The following is a 19,570-nucleotide window of genomic DNA, read 5'->3' as shown; positions in this document are numbered from 1 at the left end:
CATGAAATAGATTTTGAAAGTAGTGATTATAATATTATTGCAGAAGTAGTTACCATCACGAGCAAGTAGTAGTACACATGAACGGATTATTAGCGTAAATCCGTGAAAAATACATCAAGACAGGTAACACTCGTTCAGCATGGTGTCCCTGCACAGCACTGTTGCAAGTTCGATGCTAGTGCTGGTGTTGGTGCCATTTTAACACTTACCATGATGGTATGATCTCATATTTGTTATAACACTGACATAGAATCTTAATACTAAGTGATCACCAATACAATTCATTTTCAAGAGAAAAAGATAATATTAGTAATTGATTTACTCTTTACTGTTTATATGTACAATTAGGATTTGATACACATTATGATACATCTAAGATAAAAGCAAACTTATTTTTTCAGTCTATCTACAACTCACGTACGGGCATAATGATATGATTCATATAATAAATATCCGCCTGTTTTATTTTTTTTTCATTGAGAAAAATATTAAGGAAGATATTCTAACATTTTTCGTGTATATGAAGTTGGAGAACAATTTGAAGGAAATATCTGATTGGCGTACGCAGTTCTCAGACTAAGAAACAGATATACGAATTATTGCAAACATATCCTTCTCTTCAAAAACCTTTATCAAAACGCAAATGTGGGCGTTATTTCAAAAGTCTTGTGGCTTCCCACTTCAACTTACTTACGGAGAAAGTTAGGTTGAAACACTTTCAATTAACACAGAATGATACGTGATATACGTATCTACAGTTTGTTGTTTTATTTCCTTCATGTTTATCTAATGTCATGTTTCTCACATGAAAAATTTGTTGGGTCAACACACAGTGATACGGAAAATCGTGACAATGATTTAATTGTATACCGACATGCAACTTGTAGGAAGTTACGTTAGCTCCCAAAGTGGGCTGTTGTTTTCGTTTGCCTATTTTTCCTTTTTCACTATGTTCACTGGGAAGATGTATCCTCACCTGCGGCTGAGAATGGGGGGGGGGGGGGGGGGTCAGAACTCGAATTATCGCCCAAACTCGAAATTAGAAGAGGGTTAAAACATCAAGTAAACAGAGAGTATGCGCGATGTGAATAAAATATGAAATTTTGTTTGGCTATCACTCACGTGCTCTGAGAATGAACGATGTTGCGACTGACCCGCTCGCAGCTAGGTGACAGTGCATTCACAACGTGTGCGTTCTGTAACTACCTGCCAGTGCCATTTGGTACATGGAAAAGTAAGTATTGGGTATAAAGTCAGTTGGGGCTGAGGATAAATCATAAGGACTGTATAGAAACTACCCGATCTGACATCTCTCCCATAACCTTAACACGAGTACAGACAAACGTCATGACAAAAAGTGGCGTTAGACACCCTATAACTTGCTTTTGAGTATAATCATTTCGTGTACAACGATCATTCTTTGAATTATATTCATAGTAACAAGTATTTTCCCAAATTTCACGTGGAAAAATGAAGATTAACGGGGCTTCACTGTATTGTATGGTGATGTCATGATTATGATAACAGATATGTATTTCTGACATTGCAATGCATCGAAGGATACCCTTGATTGCATGGAAGAAAGAAACTTATATTTCACCAATTGTGACCATCACTTTTCAACGGTGATCACTGGGGATAATTCATGAAAGTATGTTTCTATTCTATCGTCATCGTTTTATTCCATTATCTGTGTCTTCAAAATACAGGATAAACTCTTATTGCACTCAATTCCATTGTCAATATTGCTATTACTGGATTTTATTATTTTATTTCAAACGGACGATTGCCTACTCTATAGGGCTAATACGCGTCAGCCCATTTGCCTTATACCACAGATAAGCACAGACCAGCGACTAGAGCGACAAAGAGCATCAGCTTCAAAGCCAGGGGGTACCCCTCGGGACCGTTTCCCACTGGAGTCTCGCGGAACTTCGTTCCAGATACTGTGTTCTGCCACACGTTCATGATGGCGTCACGGGCACCGCTCCAGGTGTGAGGACCCACCAACCGGTAGCTGGGCGGAACGGCCGGCCCGAAGAAGCATTTCAGCGCCAGCATGGGATCCTTGAAGAAGAGTTGTTTGAAGTTGGGCTTGGCGCCGATCTTACTGGCAATGACATCCTGGTAAGGGATCGGTGGGATCTGGGTACAATGGGAAGATACAGGGTAAAAATAGGGGAAAATCAAGATACATCACGCCTACATAACTACAGCAAAGCAAACACGCGGGATAATGATAATGCTCATGAGTATAATTTTGCCCCCTTTCCCTGTTCCTTCCACGGTTTGTTATTTTTTTTTTCATTCTCTTTTTTTTTTCGTTACAAGAGAACTGCCTTTTGTTTATTTGTGTGTGTGTATTTCTTTTTGTCTTCTCTTTTCTAAGGCAATTTGCGTCGTCTAAACAGTTCAATCATTAGGTATTAGTTATTGTTTATGAGGAGACTGCAAGCTGCAAGTTTTGCTCTGCAGCAGTCACCTCCATTTCGAATCAATTTTGGTTCGGTATTTGTCGTAAAAGTCACGACATCTATTGTATTTGAATTCACAGCATTTTACTTGATTACAATGCTGTATTGATTTTTTGCAAATATGTGTTACATTGTAAGGACAGCGCTCTCATAACTTACGAAGATGATGTGCTTGCCGTATCGTTCGTAGAGAAATTTCCTCTTCATAGCGATGTCTGTGGCCATGACCTGCTGGCTAGGCAGGGGAACCTTGCCTTTGAAGACCTGAGTAGCCCAGCGAGCCTGCAGCTCGAAGACGGGCGCGTGGGCGCCGATCGTCATGACGAAACCTATGCAGGCAAAGGTCGGGTGTTTGATCTTTGACGGGAACACGTACATGTAGAGGTCCAACTCCTCCACCTTATCTACATGGCGGGAACAGACAGGAGAGAGATGTGATGAGTTAACAAAGCACTTACAGGATATCTACTATGTATCTACTATGACTATTGTGATGGTTAAAGAGCAGTTAAGTATAATTGTTTGTGTTCAAGCTGGTGAAAAGACCTTACTAATTTGTAGTACTCGCACTAGTATACTGTAGTACATGTAACAGCATAGTGGGAAACGATGCAGTAGAAATAAACGAAAGCATATTTTTATGGATACATGGTACTAACGGCACAGCAAATGTATCATCAATATTATAGATGCAGTATAAGTACTGTAACTACGACAACTTATCGTCTAACTTTAAAACATGTAGGCTCTACATACCAGTTGAAGCCATATGCAAAGAAGTTAACATGAATCCATGGACAACATAGTAATGGAAGATATCAAATAGCAGTCAAACCTAGGTTGACGGTAAGAAGAAAAAGAAAAGAAAAGAAAAGAAAAGAAAACAACAAAACAACACCCAAAAAGTTGAAATTGTTGTTGATAATTATTATATAGTTTACTTGATAGCAAAGTGAACGAACAACGTACCTGCAATGAGGTGTGTTCCAACGAAAGGCACTTTGATGTTGTAGCCGGTAGCGTAGATGACAACGTCCAGGTCGTCGATTTTCGTCCCGTCTGTGAAGACGACCCCCCTTTTGGTGAAGTGTTTGATGCCGGGTTTAGCTGACACTGCGCCGCAAAAGATTCTAAATAGTGTAAGAACAAACGAGGCGAGTCGAATATAAATGAGATCATGGCGTTTTCATGTGCAACGTAACAGTAATAACGTCATAATCACGGATCTCATCGAACAATAAATATTACAGGTTTGTATTAGGTTTCAAGTAAGACAAGCTATATGATGAAGCCATAGAAGACGCAAAGATACTGGTTTGTCATTTTACTTTTATTTCTTCAGCTGAACATCATAGCAAATATTATTGTTCTTCTAAACTTTATCTGGCCTCTAACGCGAATAGAGCGGCGAGCAAATCTTCAATTCAATAGTTTATTTCCATCGTCAAAAGAAAAGAAAAAATTGACATAATCCAAAGTGATACAATTTTTTCATTTTTCTTACACTCGTCTGATAAGGATTTTTTTTTCTTCAAATACAATATAAAGTATACATGTATGCACGAATGATGTCATAGAAAAGAAACAATGTACTTTGCCATGGCAACAAAAACAGTAAATAATCACAATGATGGAAAACAGTGTTCCACTAAAAAAGTCAAGCTTGTAAGACGTGGAACACTGGAACAAAACATCTTGGAGTGATTGGAGTGAGGAGCATAATCAGACGTTTCTTACACTCGAAAACTACTGTTTTTTTAAAAAAAAAAATAGTTTTATGTTTATTTTTTGTTGTTTCATGACACGGATCTAGTTCAGGGGGGATTAATCCCATGTTGACACGAAGTCTGTTCATCGAAATGCTAATAAACTCACTCATTACCGACAATGGAGTCAGTCCATTCAATCTCCATTAGCGTACATCCAAATCTGAACATTAATTTAATTGTAATAAGGACGCTGTCTATAAAAACAGAGATAAAATCAAAAGACATACACGTGGAACTTCTAGATACGTATCTCTTGGTTCACATTTTACCTGTTAGCAATGTCGTCGTTGACCATAACCTCTGAGCAGAATAGCTTCCGGGTCGACTTCAGTCCGAGGTTGTCCGAGTTGAGCCGTGTTGCCAGATCCTTTTCGACTACGCTGCGCCGGTACCACTCCGGGAGGAGAAAGTTGAAGCGGCGATTGAGGAAAAGGTCTCGAGGCCATCCCAGCGGACCAGTACGCGTTATCACCCACGTCCCGTTCCTCATGCTTATGTAAGTCTGTATGACGTAGTTGAAATTAAAAAAACAAAGCAAACGGTGCTATTAACAATAAAACTACTACTATAACTGCTGCTGCTGCTGCTACTGCTACTACTAATATGTACTACTACTACTACTACTACTACTGCTACTACTATTACTACTTCTACTTCTACTACTTCTACTGCTACTGCTACTACTACTACTGCTGCTACTACTGCTACTACTACTTCTACTACGACTGCTACTACTTCTACTACTACTACTACTACTACTGCTGCTACTACTGCTACTACTACTTCTACTACTACTGCTACTACTTCTACTACTACTACTACTACTACTACCACTACTACTACTACTACTACTACTACTATAATTCTTCTTCTTCTTCTTCTACTACTACTACTATTACTACTATTACGTTCTACTAGCATTTCTACTATTATGGATACTGCTGCTGCTGCTGCTGCTGCTGTTATCACTACTGCTGCTAGGCCTACTTCCTTATAGACCCTACAACTACCACTACCGATGATAAAAATCATCAGCATCACCATTTTGTATAATTCCAATATTGATAACGACACTTACACAGGAATAAATGCGTTTGCAGAACTCAGTAACCTTATACAATGTATCTACGCTATAACGAAAATTGGTATGGTTTTCGGTTGTTTATCACTATTAGTTCCACTTGTCTTAATTCTGCGGGGATTGAGACAAATGTCAACACTATGGTGACCTTTGTCTGGGCAATAAAACGAGACATTCATGTAAATAATTGCTTTTTCTATTACGTAATATCAAGCGCTGACGAAGTATATGAGATGACAAACAACCCCTAGTGGAAACCAACATAATATATGCAACAAAGCTTGGAAAAGAAAATCTAATTCAGATTATGATAGCTGATCACACTGATCATGCTGATATCACTGTTAAGCACAGAGACGAAACATTAAAATCAAAATCTTCAGATGACGACACTAAATTTTTGAGTAATACAGGTTCAGGTATCGAACTTATTCTTGTCACCAGCAATAAGTTTTTATTACCGTCATATTCAAGGACATCCACCCTTCTTTGTAGACTAACGTTTTTATATCCTGGTATCAATTTTCAGAAAATATGTGATAAAACTGTACTAAAAACGAATAAATCATAAATTTGAGTTTTTATCAAAAGGCAAGAACTCGATGAAGAAAATCCCATTTTGTACAATGCTGAAACCTAGGCTCGTCATGTGACGTTGGCCTATTGAAAATCCATTCATAGCAAGATCAACAACGAACTTAATACTTGCATAACAATTTTATCGCACGAAAGAGCCAAATTCAGGTCAATTTTTATTTCTTTTTTTTTTAACAACTAGCGAAACTCGTAGAAAGTAGTCTCCATAATAAAATCACGCAAAATGTTATATCTTATTTTCATCGTAGAAAATATTTCAGGACATTAAAAAAAGACACTTGTGGAGGTTCATGTTTCTGCTGGTAACCTTCCACCTTAGCAACGTTTGCTCGGAGCTGGAAATCGCTCAAACTTTTCCTTATTAAGATCGGATTGATTTGCAAACTTTTGTCCTCCCACCAACTAGACTTTCGTAACATTACAAGCACATAATAGGTGTACAAATTTCGTACCTTCTTCGATTTCCGACTCGTATCCACAGCTACATCACCAGCTGAATGAGAACCACCTATTGAGCAGACACACGCACAAAATCGGTAAAAAATTAAATGAGCGAGGCGTTTTCATTTATTACCTCTTCATCAAAATTCATTTTCATCACAAATGTAAAGAACTTATTTTATATAGAGAGCTATCTTAATCTAAGCAAATGTAATGACACTATGAGATCTGTGATATTTTCCTCGAATTCAGATTTAAAAAGAATACAATACATGGAATTAGACACTTATACTAGTCCCTAACTTCACCTTCTTCCCGAACCTAATTCTACTTAATCAACTCCCTTCTAGGGAGGGGTGGGGTGGGAATGGGAAACTCTTAACAATCAATGTTATGCTGCGGAATGCGTGTTTGTATTACAGACAAAAAAATTGATGCAGGTATTATACATCTCCGAATGATCAGGTGTCATGGTGGAGCAATCAAGTTATGTCCTTACAGCCACTAACCACATATAGTCTTGTTATTTTTGTTTCAAGAACTTTCGGCTCACGTTCAGTTCCTTCCTTGTTGCTTGTAAGGAAATAAAGGCAACAATTATGTGGAGAAGTCAATTTAACACGTAATAGATAATGAATAAAAAATTAGGACGAGATCAACTAACCAACGACGAGCACAGTTTTCCCCTCGAATCCATCTGACTTCCTGTAGTCATTGCTGTGGAGGATGTCCCCCTCGAACTCATCTTGGCCAGGGTACGTCGGGATTTTGGCCTGACTGAACATGCCTGTACAAACCATGACGGCGTCGAAGACTTCCGTGCTCTCTCCGCCCGACCCGCGGGTGGTGACAGACCACCGTCCCGTGGTGTCGTAGTCAGCTGCCTCCTCGACATTTAGCACGGAAGTTCCGAAACGGATATATTGCAAGAGACCGAATTTTTCCGCGTAGTCCTTGTAGTACTGGCCGAGCTGCTTTCCCGGGATGTACGGAGGACAGTCCTTCGGGAATGGGAAGTCACTGTAGCACATCATTTCTTTGCTGGAGTTGGTTACTAGAGCGTGATAGAGGGCGCTTTCTTCGTGTTCAGTTCTCACCTCGTCTCTGAACACCCAGACACCACCTGTGCCATGCCAAGAGAAACACACACACAAAAACCCAAACAAAATAATGTATGATAGATTGACTTCTCATTTAGAGAGAGAGAAAAAAATCTAACTCTATTAAACGCGCTACCTGGTCTACAAGTATTAACACTTAAAGGGATATTCCAGACGATTTTCATAATTTCACATCATGTAGTACATAAATCGACAACTCCATGTATAGATTTGTGGAATTTACTATGGTTCTTGAGCAGAGAAACAATACTTTGAAAAACCTTAAACAAATTACACTGAACAAGGATGATGACATAGGAGGTTCACATATTTCAGAAATGTAGCAGTGTAATTCCATTACAAAGCCGCTTGCTTGCGAGTTCACCTGTGTATAATCTATGCATGCCTTCTTCTTTTGTTCTGCTTCCTTGAGCCCCAACTCATGCATTCTTATGGTGACTCTGCCATGTCATCATCCTTGTTCATTGCAATTTATTCTAAATTTTGAAAATATTCTCATTTTTTCATCCCAATCATCACAAATTCTGAAACTCTGTCCTCTGTATAACTAATTTATAGTTGTTCAAATGTAAAAATCTGAAAATTATCCGGAGGTCTCCTTTAACTACACTAGCACTTTAAAGGTCCAGTTTACCTTTGGGAGCAGTGATTTCAAAAATTTTCAAGATATCATATTTGATGCATATGTGTAGGTCTGTTGCATCATAAAACATCCTACCATATGAAATATTTGCAATAAAACCTAAAATATAAGGAGATATCAGGGTTTTTCTCAATAAACCGTAACTGTATACGGTTTAGTCTGGAAAATTTTTCATTATAACTATTGTTCACATTTTGTGTATTTAACAACACTTAACATCGATTATACGGATTCAAATTTTGACAGTGGTTGTTTCTATCCCTAACTCACATTTTAGAACTATTTTATAGCACTAATGCTTTCATCTGCAAATGGTAAATTATGCCTTTAACCGTGGAATGTCATCCTTTACCTTATACACTAAAGAACAATTTCTATGTGCCGCGTATTTTCCCATATGTATTTTCTTCCCGGGAACATTAACGGTAAGTCAAGGCCTCTACAGATATTGCTCCAGTTGGGTTCTTTTCACTGGAACTGTTCGTGTTTCCTCTAGGTACATACTGCGAATCAAATAAACAAGGTATATACACGGAATGCTGATGAAAAAAGGACATATTCACAACCACATCGATTACTGAAATAGGCCTATGTCTCTTTTGTGTCCAATAGACCAGACTGAAACTTCAGATACAGTGTATTTATTATTGGACATGCGCCTCTTACCAACTTGGTCCTCTCTTTCGAAGCACACTGGTTCGAGTCCATCCTCTACGCACGACTTGATTGCGACGAGTCCACTTACACCAGCACCGATCACAGCAACACGCTTGACGGCCATCTTGTCAATTCCTCTTCAGTCTATGCAACCTGTACAACAAAATGAGAGTAAGTTCGTTTGGGGAATGGTTCTTAACAATAGGTATTCTCAGTGAGCCTAGGTATAATACTTGGCTGACCCCGTGCCTAGCTCTTTGATTCATGCGTGCGTGCACCACCGAGCGAGAGCCAGTAGCTTCTAACTGTACCGAGGCGAAAAGCTCATCGAATGTTCTCAACAGCAAAGCAACCTTATGTTTAAAGACTACAAATTAAAAAATGAATGCGGATAAAATCCTGGTTTACTGTTTGGTAAAGAATTACATAGAACGTGGGCAATTTGGGAAGTGAAAACCCCCGAGCTTATAGCAGTAGGTCAAACCTATTGAGAGCGAAAGTGAAAGCTCATAGTATCACCTCGTCCTGCCAAAAGTGTTGCTACCTGTAAATCATGTCATCACGCTCTTTGGGAAATACCCGGGAATTGAACTGAAGGAAACAATCGTGATTAAGAAAGATTAAAATCAGGACGTTGATGTTTGTTCCGATAATCGATCCATTAGTTCCTTACTTACTGCATAATTTCCGAAATACGTTAAAGGCACCCAAACACTGTGGTACTTCGCAGCATTGCACCTCCCTTGAAAGTATGTTTAATGTCATGCACAAGCAGGAATGGATAGAAGCGAATTGCAGAAAATCCAGAAAATCTAAAGGGTATGATCCTGACTCCAAAACCTAGATGATGTCCATCTAGACAGCTTGAATCCTCTAACTGTCTTGATAAATTTCCGATCTGTGAAAGACCCAACGCGAAATGGACAACCACCATTTTTTTCTCTTTTAGCTGCAACTGCCCTCTACACCGAATAAGTCAACCTCGCCAATTATTGATTCACAGGCGAACCCCCATGCAAGCTCCCGTTTATATGTGTACATCGGAACATCACCCTTAAATCTAATGGGAGCAATCGAAATCAAAGTCAATTTGGATGATTGCTGCTCGGTCTGCTTTCTTACGTAGAAGACAAAATGTGAAAAAGGTGCACATTCGCCAAAGCGATCGCAATCGCTTAGAGGAGCCTTTGGTTGTGATGGAATAGAGTTGATGTTTAGCCAATGAAAATGACAATTTCTTGCCGGTGGGTGAAAAGACGTGATGAGTTAACATAGGTCAATCATCCTGGCCTGTTTGAATGCCGTGTGTGTGTGTCTCTCTCTCCGCGGAATGGACACAAAGTTGCTTTGTTTCTTTCAGTCATGCTGGTCTCTGCGCATTTCTGCCGCACAAGCGGGTACCTTCGTCTCCTTCAATTTCCGGAGCTTGCCCGGTCACGCGTAAATAGATTGTTCTCGTGCGGTGTTCATCCCTAGTCACGTAATCCACGCATATCACGTATATGTTATAAGATTTTTGTGGTACCTTTTCCTATACACAGACATAATTATCAGGACCGCAGCCTCCCCCTCCCCCCCCCCCCCCAACACATTTTGGCTCTTAAATAAAAACGGGGAAAATTCGGGGGGCGGGGGGGGGGGGGGGGGGAATCGACACCAGAAAACACGTGAGAGTTTTTGCGCCTTGATAATGTCTCATTTCCATAAAGGTGAAGGGAGCTAGCATGATCATTGATGATCCTTTGCCTCAGCAAAAGTCGAGCACCCCCCCCCCCCCCGACGAAAACAAACAAACAAACATACAAATGTTCCGCGGCACCTGCGTGTTTGGAGTTCAACACGTCCACCTTCTGTTTCATCTTCTCCCATGTAATGTATAGCAAGAATATAGATCAGTGTGAAGTAAAACATACAGAAATTATATAACTTAGAACAGAAGAGAGATTAAACCATCTCGCTCACCTTATGATGAATATGGGACGGAGTGTTTATGATAAGATTATCTCTTATTCTTATTATGTTAGCTGACATTATTTGAAATAGCCTATGATTCGAAAATATTAATCTTATTGTGGTACGTCTGTTATGTCAGTGGTAACTGTTATGTCGTAAATTAAAGTAGTGGTCTTTCTGCCTAGTAAACTCATGTTTTCTGTTCTACATGATCTGCACGCATTAAAAAATATGAATAAATCTGCAGAAATTCATCAAAATAATGCTGACTTCAGTCATTCAAGAAGTCCATGACGCTAGAACTCAAATATAAGGCGTGATATTTGCATTTTCAATTAATGTGATACAGTCTAATGTGCAAGATGTAAGACAAGCTTGCAAGAAAGGATTTGCAATGCATAAAAATATTATGAACAGAATCTTAGTGGAATCACAGTTCGTTCATGAAACACACCGTCAACTCCCTGAAAGTAGCCCCTATAGTCCTTATAGTGCAGTGCTACTATCCCGGATCTATGGACTGAAACACCGTTATTAATTCTTGATAAACATTTTGATCACTTTACCGGACGCGAAGGGATAAGATCCAAATATTTCTGCCATGTACCGTTAATGACGAGTGAAATGTGGCTGAACAAAAATGAAAGTCAAAAGTTCCACTGTCCTATATACATGCACATGACCGTTTAACATAATAAACATACTAATATAGAGCAGAAAAGGAGAAACACGTGACATCACAAGATGTCACGTAGACATGTGGAGATAGAATGTGCCGTTAGTACATGTTGTTATGCCTGGTATATGCGGCAAACAATGATTCTGATTTAAAGATCATGAGTTCTTATGCAATTCGACATATGAGATCATAAATTTTTTGTGCATTTGTTAATTTTGAAGTAAGCATTAACTCAGCACATTTGATGTAACTACTAGGAACTAAAAGTATAGGTGTCATTCTAGAAAGTGTATTATGCACTTGTTTTCATTTTCATTGCAATTGTTTTCATTTAATGTTCTGCTATTTTTATTATTGTGATGTCTGTGCCTGTATATTTTGCTGTAAGCTATTAAACTGTTTGTAGTCATCTCTTAGACATTCAAATTTAAAGGGGTGGGATGATTTTACATGAGTGTATACTATTGATAACAATGCCTCAAAATTGTAGAGATGAAAAAAAAAAAGAAGAAAGAAACCAAAGAGTGTTCACGTTTTGAAGGAGTTAGTTCTGTATCACTTGCATGTTATTACAGCTCATATAAGCTTATTGTGTCTGTTATGGCACGATATTCATTTAAGACGTTTTTGGATCCTTAATTCCGATATATGTACGGATATGACTTCAGCAATAAAATGTCCAGTGGATATATCCCCTGTCAGGAGGACGTCGGATCGAGTTCAATTACTAGTACCCTAGTACTAAAACGTTGAATAATCGGTGTTTATTACGTCGATGTGTATAGGGCAATTTGTCAATCCAATGCAAAATGTTATATGCATGTTTAAAAATAAAATCCTGAGAGAAAAACTCAAGGGGAAACTACAGACATTGATTTTCAAGGAAACAGTAAGATAAAAGTTTTTTAATGCATTCTTAACACCGAGATGTTCTGTGCAATATCATGTATTATATTTGATTAATTTTCTTTCCCATTATTCACTTTGCAAATTTTGAGAGCTTAGAGCTTAGAGCTTAGAGCTCCTAATTAAGTTAAAGAAATTATGATAAAGAGTGTGTTTCATTATGTAAAGCCATTTTTTCCACATATTTCCTGAATCAGCTACTATAGTTTTTATAAGGTCGTGCAGTAAAATAGTATCCATTTAAACAGCCCACAAATCCTGTTGGCGCATTAATTTTTAAGGCACCATGGATTTATGGAATGCTCTCCTTAATCATTCGAAACAATTCACATTTTTATACCCATTTTAAGAGAAAATCAAAGTTAATGCTGATATATGAATATTGCCCTTGAAAAACATGAATAAATGTATTTAAAAATATGTCGAATATAGTGTAGTATTGATAGTTACAACAAATTTGTATATGTGTTAGGTCCCCTGAAGTACACCCTATGATTTTTTTTTTTTAATAAATCAAAGCAAGATAAAGTGTGGTCATTAGTAATACCCCAATGCACTTGCACATCACATCCCCGTTAGTTGCGAGTATAATCCTTGAGAATAGTATTTCAGAATAGTTTTGTCAGGAAAGGACTGCCATCTCGTTAAACATTATTACACACGTTTATTTTGACAACCACTGCAATGCTGAACATAATGTAACAATAATTAACTGTATTTTGTTCCTAATGATTCATTGAATTTGTTTAAACACTTAATTTTCCTTAGAAAATGTCATTTTACCAGGGTGTGTCATTGTATTTTCGTTTATACATTGTATTCTTGAAAAAAAAAGTTGCTGAGATAAACTGAAATTGAAAAGTGAGAAAAACGTGGGAAAATACATTGATTAAATGTATTCTATTGAAAAACGGTAATCTGCCCAAATTTGTCTCTTGGTAGGAATATAACATAAAATGAAAACAAACCAGTGTAAGCATTCCTCACAGCTCTTTTTTTTATTGATAGAGCAAAGTCGTTTACCCTTTATTGTCCGAAGATTTCGATATTCACAAATTACAAGAATTATCCTTCAGTAAAGTGGTTCAGTTCGCTTGATTTCTTTGGAAATCTACCCGTTACGTTACCTAAATTGAAACCTCGGACGGCAAGTTATCTTTTCCTGTACAAGTTGATTTCAGACAGCGTCAGTTACGTGGTGATAAACTCTTTTTGAATTATCATTATTTCACAAAAACTGCTTGGGTTTAGGAGACTATGAGCTCTCAAAGAACCAAGCCAGGATTGCCTCTTTGAGACCATAACGACGGAATAACTAGTCTACTGATGTTATGTCCTTGTGCCTATAAAATGCTTGAGAAAGAAGATTAGTGCAAAATAGGGGCACTAGCTATCATGTGCTTGTCTTCTTGCTGGTACCCGTAAAATACTACGCAACGGAAGAAAGGCAGCAGTTTCTCAAACCGTCGTGGAATATATCACCATCTGTCATAACTCATGCGGGCTTATATTCCTCTTTACTTGGAAATGATCAAATTAACACTTACTGGGCTATTGATTGTTTTGTAGCTCTCACACCTTTCTGGAAATTCGCGAAGTTGCCTAATCTTGCACAACTGACTACCAAACTCTTGTGGGTGCAATTATGGCAAGCAAGAAAATTTAAAGAAATTGCGCCCCATGGAACCCAAGTATAGACAAAATGGCCACAGTTACTTGAGAAGTTAACTGTACATTTAATAAATCCCCAGTGAACGTCGATTAGGCCTATATCTAAAGTGATAGTAATGTCATTATAAGCGGGCATAAATGCTATCGCAAGTTGGTCATACAAGTGGCAGCCAAATTAAGATGGGAAAGAAGTCGAGGCTGGCACAAATAAAGAGTCGCCAAAATTTGTTTTTAGCTACACTGTCATCCGCTGAATGATTTAACTTACAGTCGCCTATAATGACTCCCACTGCTCACGATCTGGTCCTTTTTTTTTATTCCTATCACATTTTAGGTAGTCTGGAAGCAACATTCGGCTCAGACCAATACATTCCAAACTTTCTTGCGGGTTACGAGGTAGGGAATGAAAAAAACAACAATAAACAAACAGAAATTTCCTCTATTTTCCTTTAAATATTATAGGAGTCTTCCTATCATTCAATAGCATTGATGATCGTTAGCATACCCGCTTATCCTAGATAGTCGTTATGACCTAGGCGTAAGAGTGTATGAGCTGCCATTTTGTATTATGATTACATGGCCGCTAAGGAGGTAATGAATGCTTGTGAGCAAACAGCCAGGGGACTTCAAGTCCACGCACAATAACTAAGCAATGATGATAAAGTCACTTGCCTACAGGGCACACCTACAGCTGCCAGGGGGATTCGAACCAGAGATGTGATATTCTGTGCTCTTATCCACTGAACTACAGCAGCTGCCATATTGTGCCGCCTGTCCGAGAGTCCATCGGGTAATATGCAGCAAAAAATAAGGACTGGCATGAAAGGCAGACCAATCAACACCAATCATTCTGATTGTTCCCTCACCGATCGGTTCATATGATGAAAAATATATTTTGCTGTCTACTATACCACCACTACTTAACTGGCACTATATCTTTGGGCTGCTCCCGTTTAGGGTCTACACAGAGAATCGTTGTCGTCCATACAAGATTAAACCGTAATCACGGTAATGATTCCTAATTTCTATAGTAATTTGCTTTACTGCCTTCTCAGACCTGAACATAGATATAATAAACTCATCTCTGTGAATTCAGCATAGTGGTGAACTTTGGGTCAATTTGTTCCACTTTCAAACCCCTCCCACCCAAAGCACTTGCTTGCGTGAAGAGGGAACAGCCTGTTTGAATTGTTTAATGGCATGTGTTGCTCTGCTATACTGTGCCCCAAGATTCCTTTACAACTTATGTGTACGGACAGCAAGACATAGCGGTGGTAAGAAGTTCCTTATTGGCATACAAGTAACTGAACATTTCCAACATTTACGAATGACTGCATTATATCTTTGCAAATCAGTTTAAACAGTAAGCTTTCCCGTGTATTAAAAGTATGCCATAATTGTATGTTTTCGATTATACTGATCAACCCTCATTACATGTATGAAATAAGATCTCGTTCGGAAGTATAGGTGGGAGATATCAACTCACCACGATCTGGGCTCAGACTACTGAAATTGCAATTCTTCTACCTACCTCACTTTTCCCTTGACTTCGCAACTGAGATGCTGTTGTGCAGTCTGTCCTGGGAAACACTGGCATATGAAATTGACGAAACTAATACAGAAGTATTAGTACAACGGGGCGAGGCCAAACCCTGCTTGCTGTGGTCGAAAACGGAAATCTAAACTTGGCCGTTACCGCAGAGGCAAACTCATTTGCTTGCTTGCCATGCACTCGAGCACATTGCTCTCAGATATCGCTGTACCGTATGCTGTTGCCCTGAAGAAATTCTATCAGCAATAAGTCACTAGCGAGCATGCAGTGATGGCCGTATACCAGTGTCGTAATCTCTGCGAGGTTGCACATGTACACCTACCATCATATTTGCGAGGAATTCCGAAAGAATTTGTTTAAAATGCTGGCATGCCAGTGTTCACATGGATGCATTGCTAACACGTTAAGTTGTCTACAAACAGTCTTATTTTTCAAGCGAATTAAACTGCTAAAAGAATGTTAAAAAAAGGTGCTGTCAGCAAGCACATTTCTTTAAAACAGGAAATTCCATCACATTTTATTCTGTCCCAGTTACTTTGATTTTCCTTTTTGCTTTCATGGTCATCTTTGTCACAATCAGTTAGCGATGTGTATCATCAATGGACTAAAAATTATTACACAATAAACCATGCATGTTGTTTGCATATAATAATGGTTAAATGCACAGGCAAAATGGGGCCTGGTGTACATTTCAGTAATAAAGTCATTTGTCAATTTTAAACAAAAAGGCTGTATCTTAAACAAAATGTCCATCTTCCATATATCATCTTTGAGAATGTAAAGGGAGTCATTATTTTTGTCTTCGTGCTATGCAAATAAACAGCTTAGCCAAAAGTTAATTCTCCATGTGAAGCTATACTGTGACCAAAAGTGTTGTTGTTGCTGTTTTAAAGAAAAAAGGAAAAGAGAGAGAAAACAGGGGCCCTATACAAATAATTTGCCCCAGACAAAACTAACATAAAACAAACATAATTAATCTTAGAGATATTTATGCACCAAGAGTGCATAAAGCAGTCATTACTTTATAATTATGGTCACAAGAAAGCCATTGCTTCTAAACACAAAGTTGCTGCCTGCAAAAGAAAATATAAACTTACACCACCTTTAGATAAACATTACTATATATGAAATGGAATGAAAAAAATGCTAAGGACAAGAAAGCGATGTGATGGTTCTCACAGTCACAATGCAGTCCACGTGAAGAAACTGATCAACAATGTAAGTATTATATCATTCATCAAAAAAGCTCCGTGTTGAAGAATCAGTTATCTTTTGTGTAATATTTATGAAGCAAACTTACGAAACAAATGGCACATGTCTATCAAGGAAAAAGATTTTTCTTATTTCGTCCAAACCCCTGCCTCTTCATAATAGTCGGAAAGGAGATATCGAGGACTATTTCAATTGCTCTGATAAGTTATAATATTTGAATATTGTATGGTCGTATTATGTACTGTTCGTGCTGGTTATGTAAGAGCGCCATGAGCATCATTCTTGATGGACTTTAACGCATTATAAGAGGCCACTATTATTATAGTTATTATTATGATCATTATTATCATTATCAAAATTTAAAATAAAAAAGGTCAAAATTATAGCTAGATTGTAGCAAAACATGTTAGACATATAACGTGGTTACATTTTAAGCTTATTTTTCCTTTTAACAACTTTTGTCATCACATTTCTTCCAAAATGTCAAGGTCAAGTTTCTTTATTGTATAGGATTATTATTGTATATTCCATAGCCAAACAAAACAAAACAGAACAATACAAAACAAAACAAAACAAAAAACTTACGTGAGTTATACTATCGTTGAGTTTCTGACTGTTACTTTTTGATTTAAACCAAAAACAAAAACAACGACCTCAGATGTAGGTTATGCGTTGCACGCTGTTGAAAACGAAATAAATTCAGATTCCGTAGAGTTGGATATTCACACTCGGCCGGTGTGCTTGTGGATTTAATAGAAAAATAAATAAACACCATTTATTTTCTTTCATTTCACAGTAAGGTCATTATCAAATGGAATAAACTTTCCAATGATACTGCATTCATTAGGCCTACATAACAAGAAACATTTTTGAAGATGTTATTCAAATCATTACAAATATCTCTAATATCTCAAATTCTTCTTTCAAATCGTTAAACATAATTATGTTTTGACAAATGTATGCTTTGTATCATGTATCATCTTGTTTGATGGAAATAAACGTAAAATTGAACTTGTTTGAAGTTGAATTAAGAAAAATAAAAAGTGGATATATCTACTTTTGCATTTGAACTCTTTACATGTCATGTAATATTTTGTCGCAAACTTCACAATGCAAATTTGGTGTTGGTGATAATGTCATCACACCCCCCCCCCCCAAAAAAAAAAGGTTACAGTTAAAGGGATCTATGGTATAGATTCAGATTGGATGTGACTTTAGCTTTCTAACGATTTATGAAGATCATTTTTGAGTAATGAGAAACCTCTTATGCAATGTGAAAGAGCATATGATTGTAAGAGGAATTTAAAGTTTATTTAATAAAATTGGTTTTGAAATAGCTGAGATATTCCAAAAGATCCTTTCTTTTACTTTGTTTTAAGATATCTCAGTTATTTCAAAACCGAATTTCATCAAACAGAATTTGAATTCCTCATAGAATTAATTGTATGCTCTTTATCATATTTCATAACATGGTTTCAACGTATCTCGCAAAAAAAAATAAAAGCTGATTCTTCATCTCAACCAATACTATCAAAAATCATAGGGCAATACATGATTTTTATGATATTTTGTGTTCAAAACGATGGAAGAGTTATCAGGTGATCACAATAATAGCCTCTACTAAATGACCTTTTCCGTTGTCACCATTGATTGAAAACACGAAAAGCTTTTTATGTATGAAGTTCCTCATTTTATGTCCTATTTGTAACGAAACCTCCCGCCAGTCTGCTCGTGCAATAGAAAATCGTTGTAAAAATTAAATTGTTTTGCCATACGTGCGATTTGACTCTATTTTTCGAAGTCAATTTGAGCTGTGTGATTGTACCCTAAACCTTCTACGCGTGAAGCCTTCTCTTCACCCTTTTACCTTTCTTGTATATCATACGCACTCAAAAGATGCATTTAAAGAAAAAACCGTAACTTGTCATATTTTCATTTCTTAAAGTACACAAAAATATGATCGACTATCGCCTGGTTCATTGGTGTAGCTCCTTTTTAATGACGATACTTCTTAGGCCATTGCAAAACAATTCATAACTAAGATATTCACTATCACTGTTAACCTCCATTTAGAATGTACTTTTAGTTTGCCACAACCAGTGATCTTCATCTTTTGAACTTGCCGTTTTGCCGAGGTAACGAAATGACGAGATTGGACATTTCTTATTATGACCCGTATATCAAAATAGACATACAAGCAGTCATCTCTTCAAAACAACAACAACAACAACAACAACAACAACAACAAAGAAACAAACAAACAGTTCATTTTTGTTAATTCGATTCATGTTATCTATATATGTTTGTTCGTTAACAAGTTGGAACGTGAAATCTGAGGTATTAAAACGAATTCATTGTGCTTTTTAAAATGAGAACCTATTAGCTTGCTTTCTCTGAGTGTGGCTGCAGAGTGAAATCCGGTAGATAGCTTGCTTAGTTAGACTGTGGAGATAGGATGCATGTCACGAGACCGACACCCACGAGTCATACAGCCTATATACGAGTTAAACAGCCCACAAGTCATTCAGCTCACGAGCTGGACACTGAGCAAACAAAGTCCACGAGACCGACACATTACACTCGTATAGTGTATCTGTCAAACTCGTGGGCTGTTTTTACCTAGTGTCGGTTTCCTGGGCTTCATTTGCCTAGTGTCGAACTCGTGGGCTGTTGGACTCGTGGGCTGCATGACTCATGCTGTCATGGGTGTCGGTCTTGTGGGACGACCCCTGAAACCTATTTTTCGATTCATTCCATTGTATTTAGAGCCTTTATTTTGTGTGATATTTTTTATCAGATGTAATCAATCCTTTA

The 19,570-nt window shown here is 37.7% G+C and overlaps 1 protein-coding gene across 1 annotated transcript; it reads right to left on the bottom strand.

The window, feature by feature from the left end:
* Positions 1–1,827: 1,827 nt before the first annotated feature.
* On the bottom strand, positions 1,828–8,972 carry LOC140241005 (dimethylaniline monooxygenase [N-oxide-forming] 2-like). The gene is made up of 7 exons (XM_072320782.1): positions 8,793–8,972; positions 7,027–7,485; positions 6,374–6,429; positions 4,513–4,745; positions 3,444–3,604; positions 2,634–2,878; positions 1,828–2,145 (listed from the first exon to the last, which is right to left on the bottom strand). The coding sequence occupies exons 1-7, from the start codon at positions 8,905–8,907 to the stop codon at positions 1,828–1,830; spliced, it is 1,587 nt and encodes a 528-aa protein (XP_072176883.1). The 5' UTR covers positions 8,908–8,972.
* Positions 8,973–19,570: the final 10,598 nt, after the last annotated feature.

This window comes from Diadema setosum, chromosome 17 (assembly GCF_964275005.1).
Source record: "Diadema setosum chromosome 17, eeDiaSeto1, whole genome shotgun sequence".
NCBI classification, from domain to species: domain Eukaryota; kingdom Metazoa; phylum Echinodermata; class Echinoidea; order Diadematoida; family Diadematidae; genus Diadema; species Diadema setosum.
Note: the sequence above shows the minus strand (reverse complement) of the source record. Positions and strands in the feature narration are given on the sequence as shown.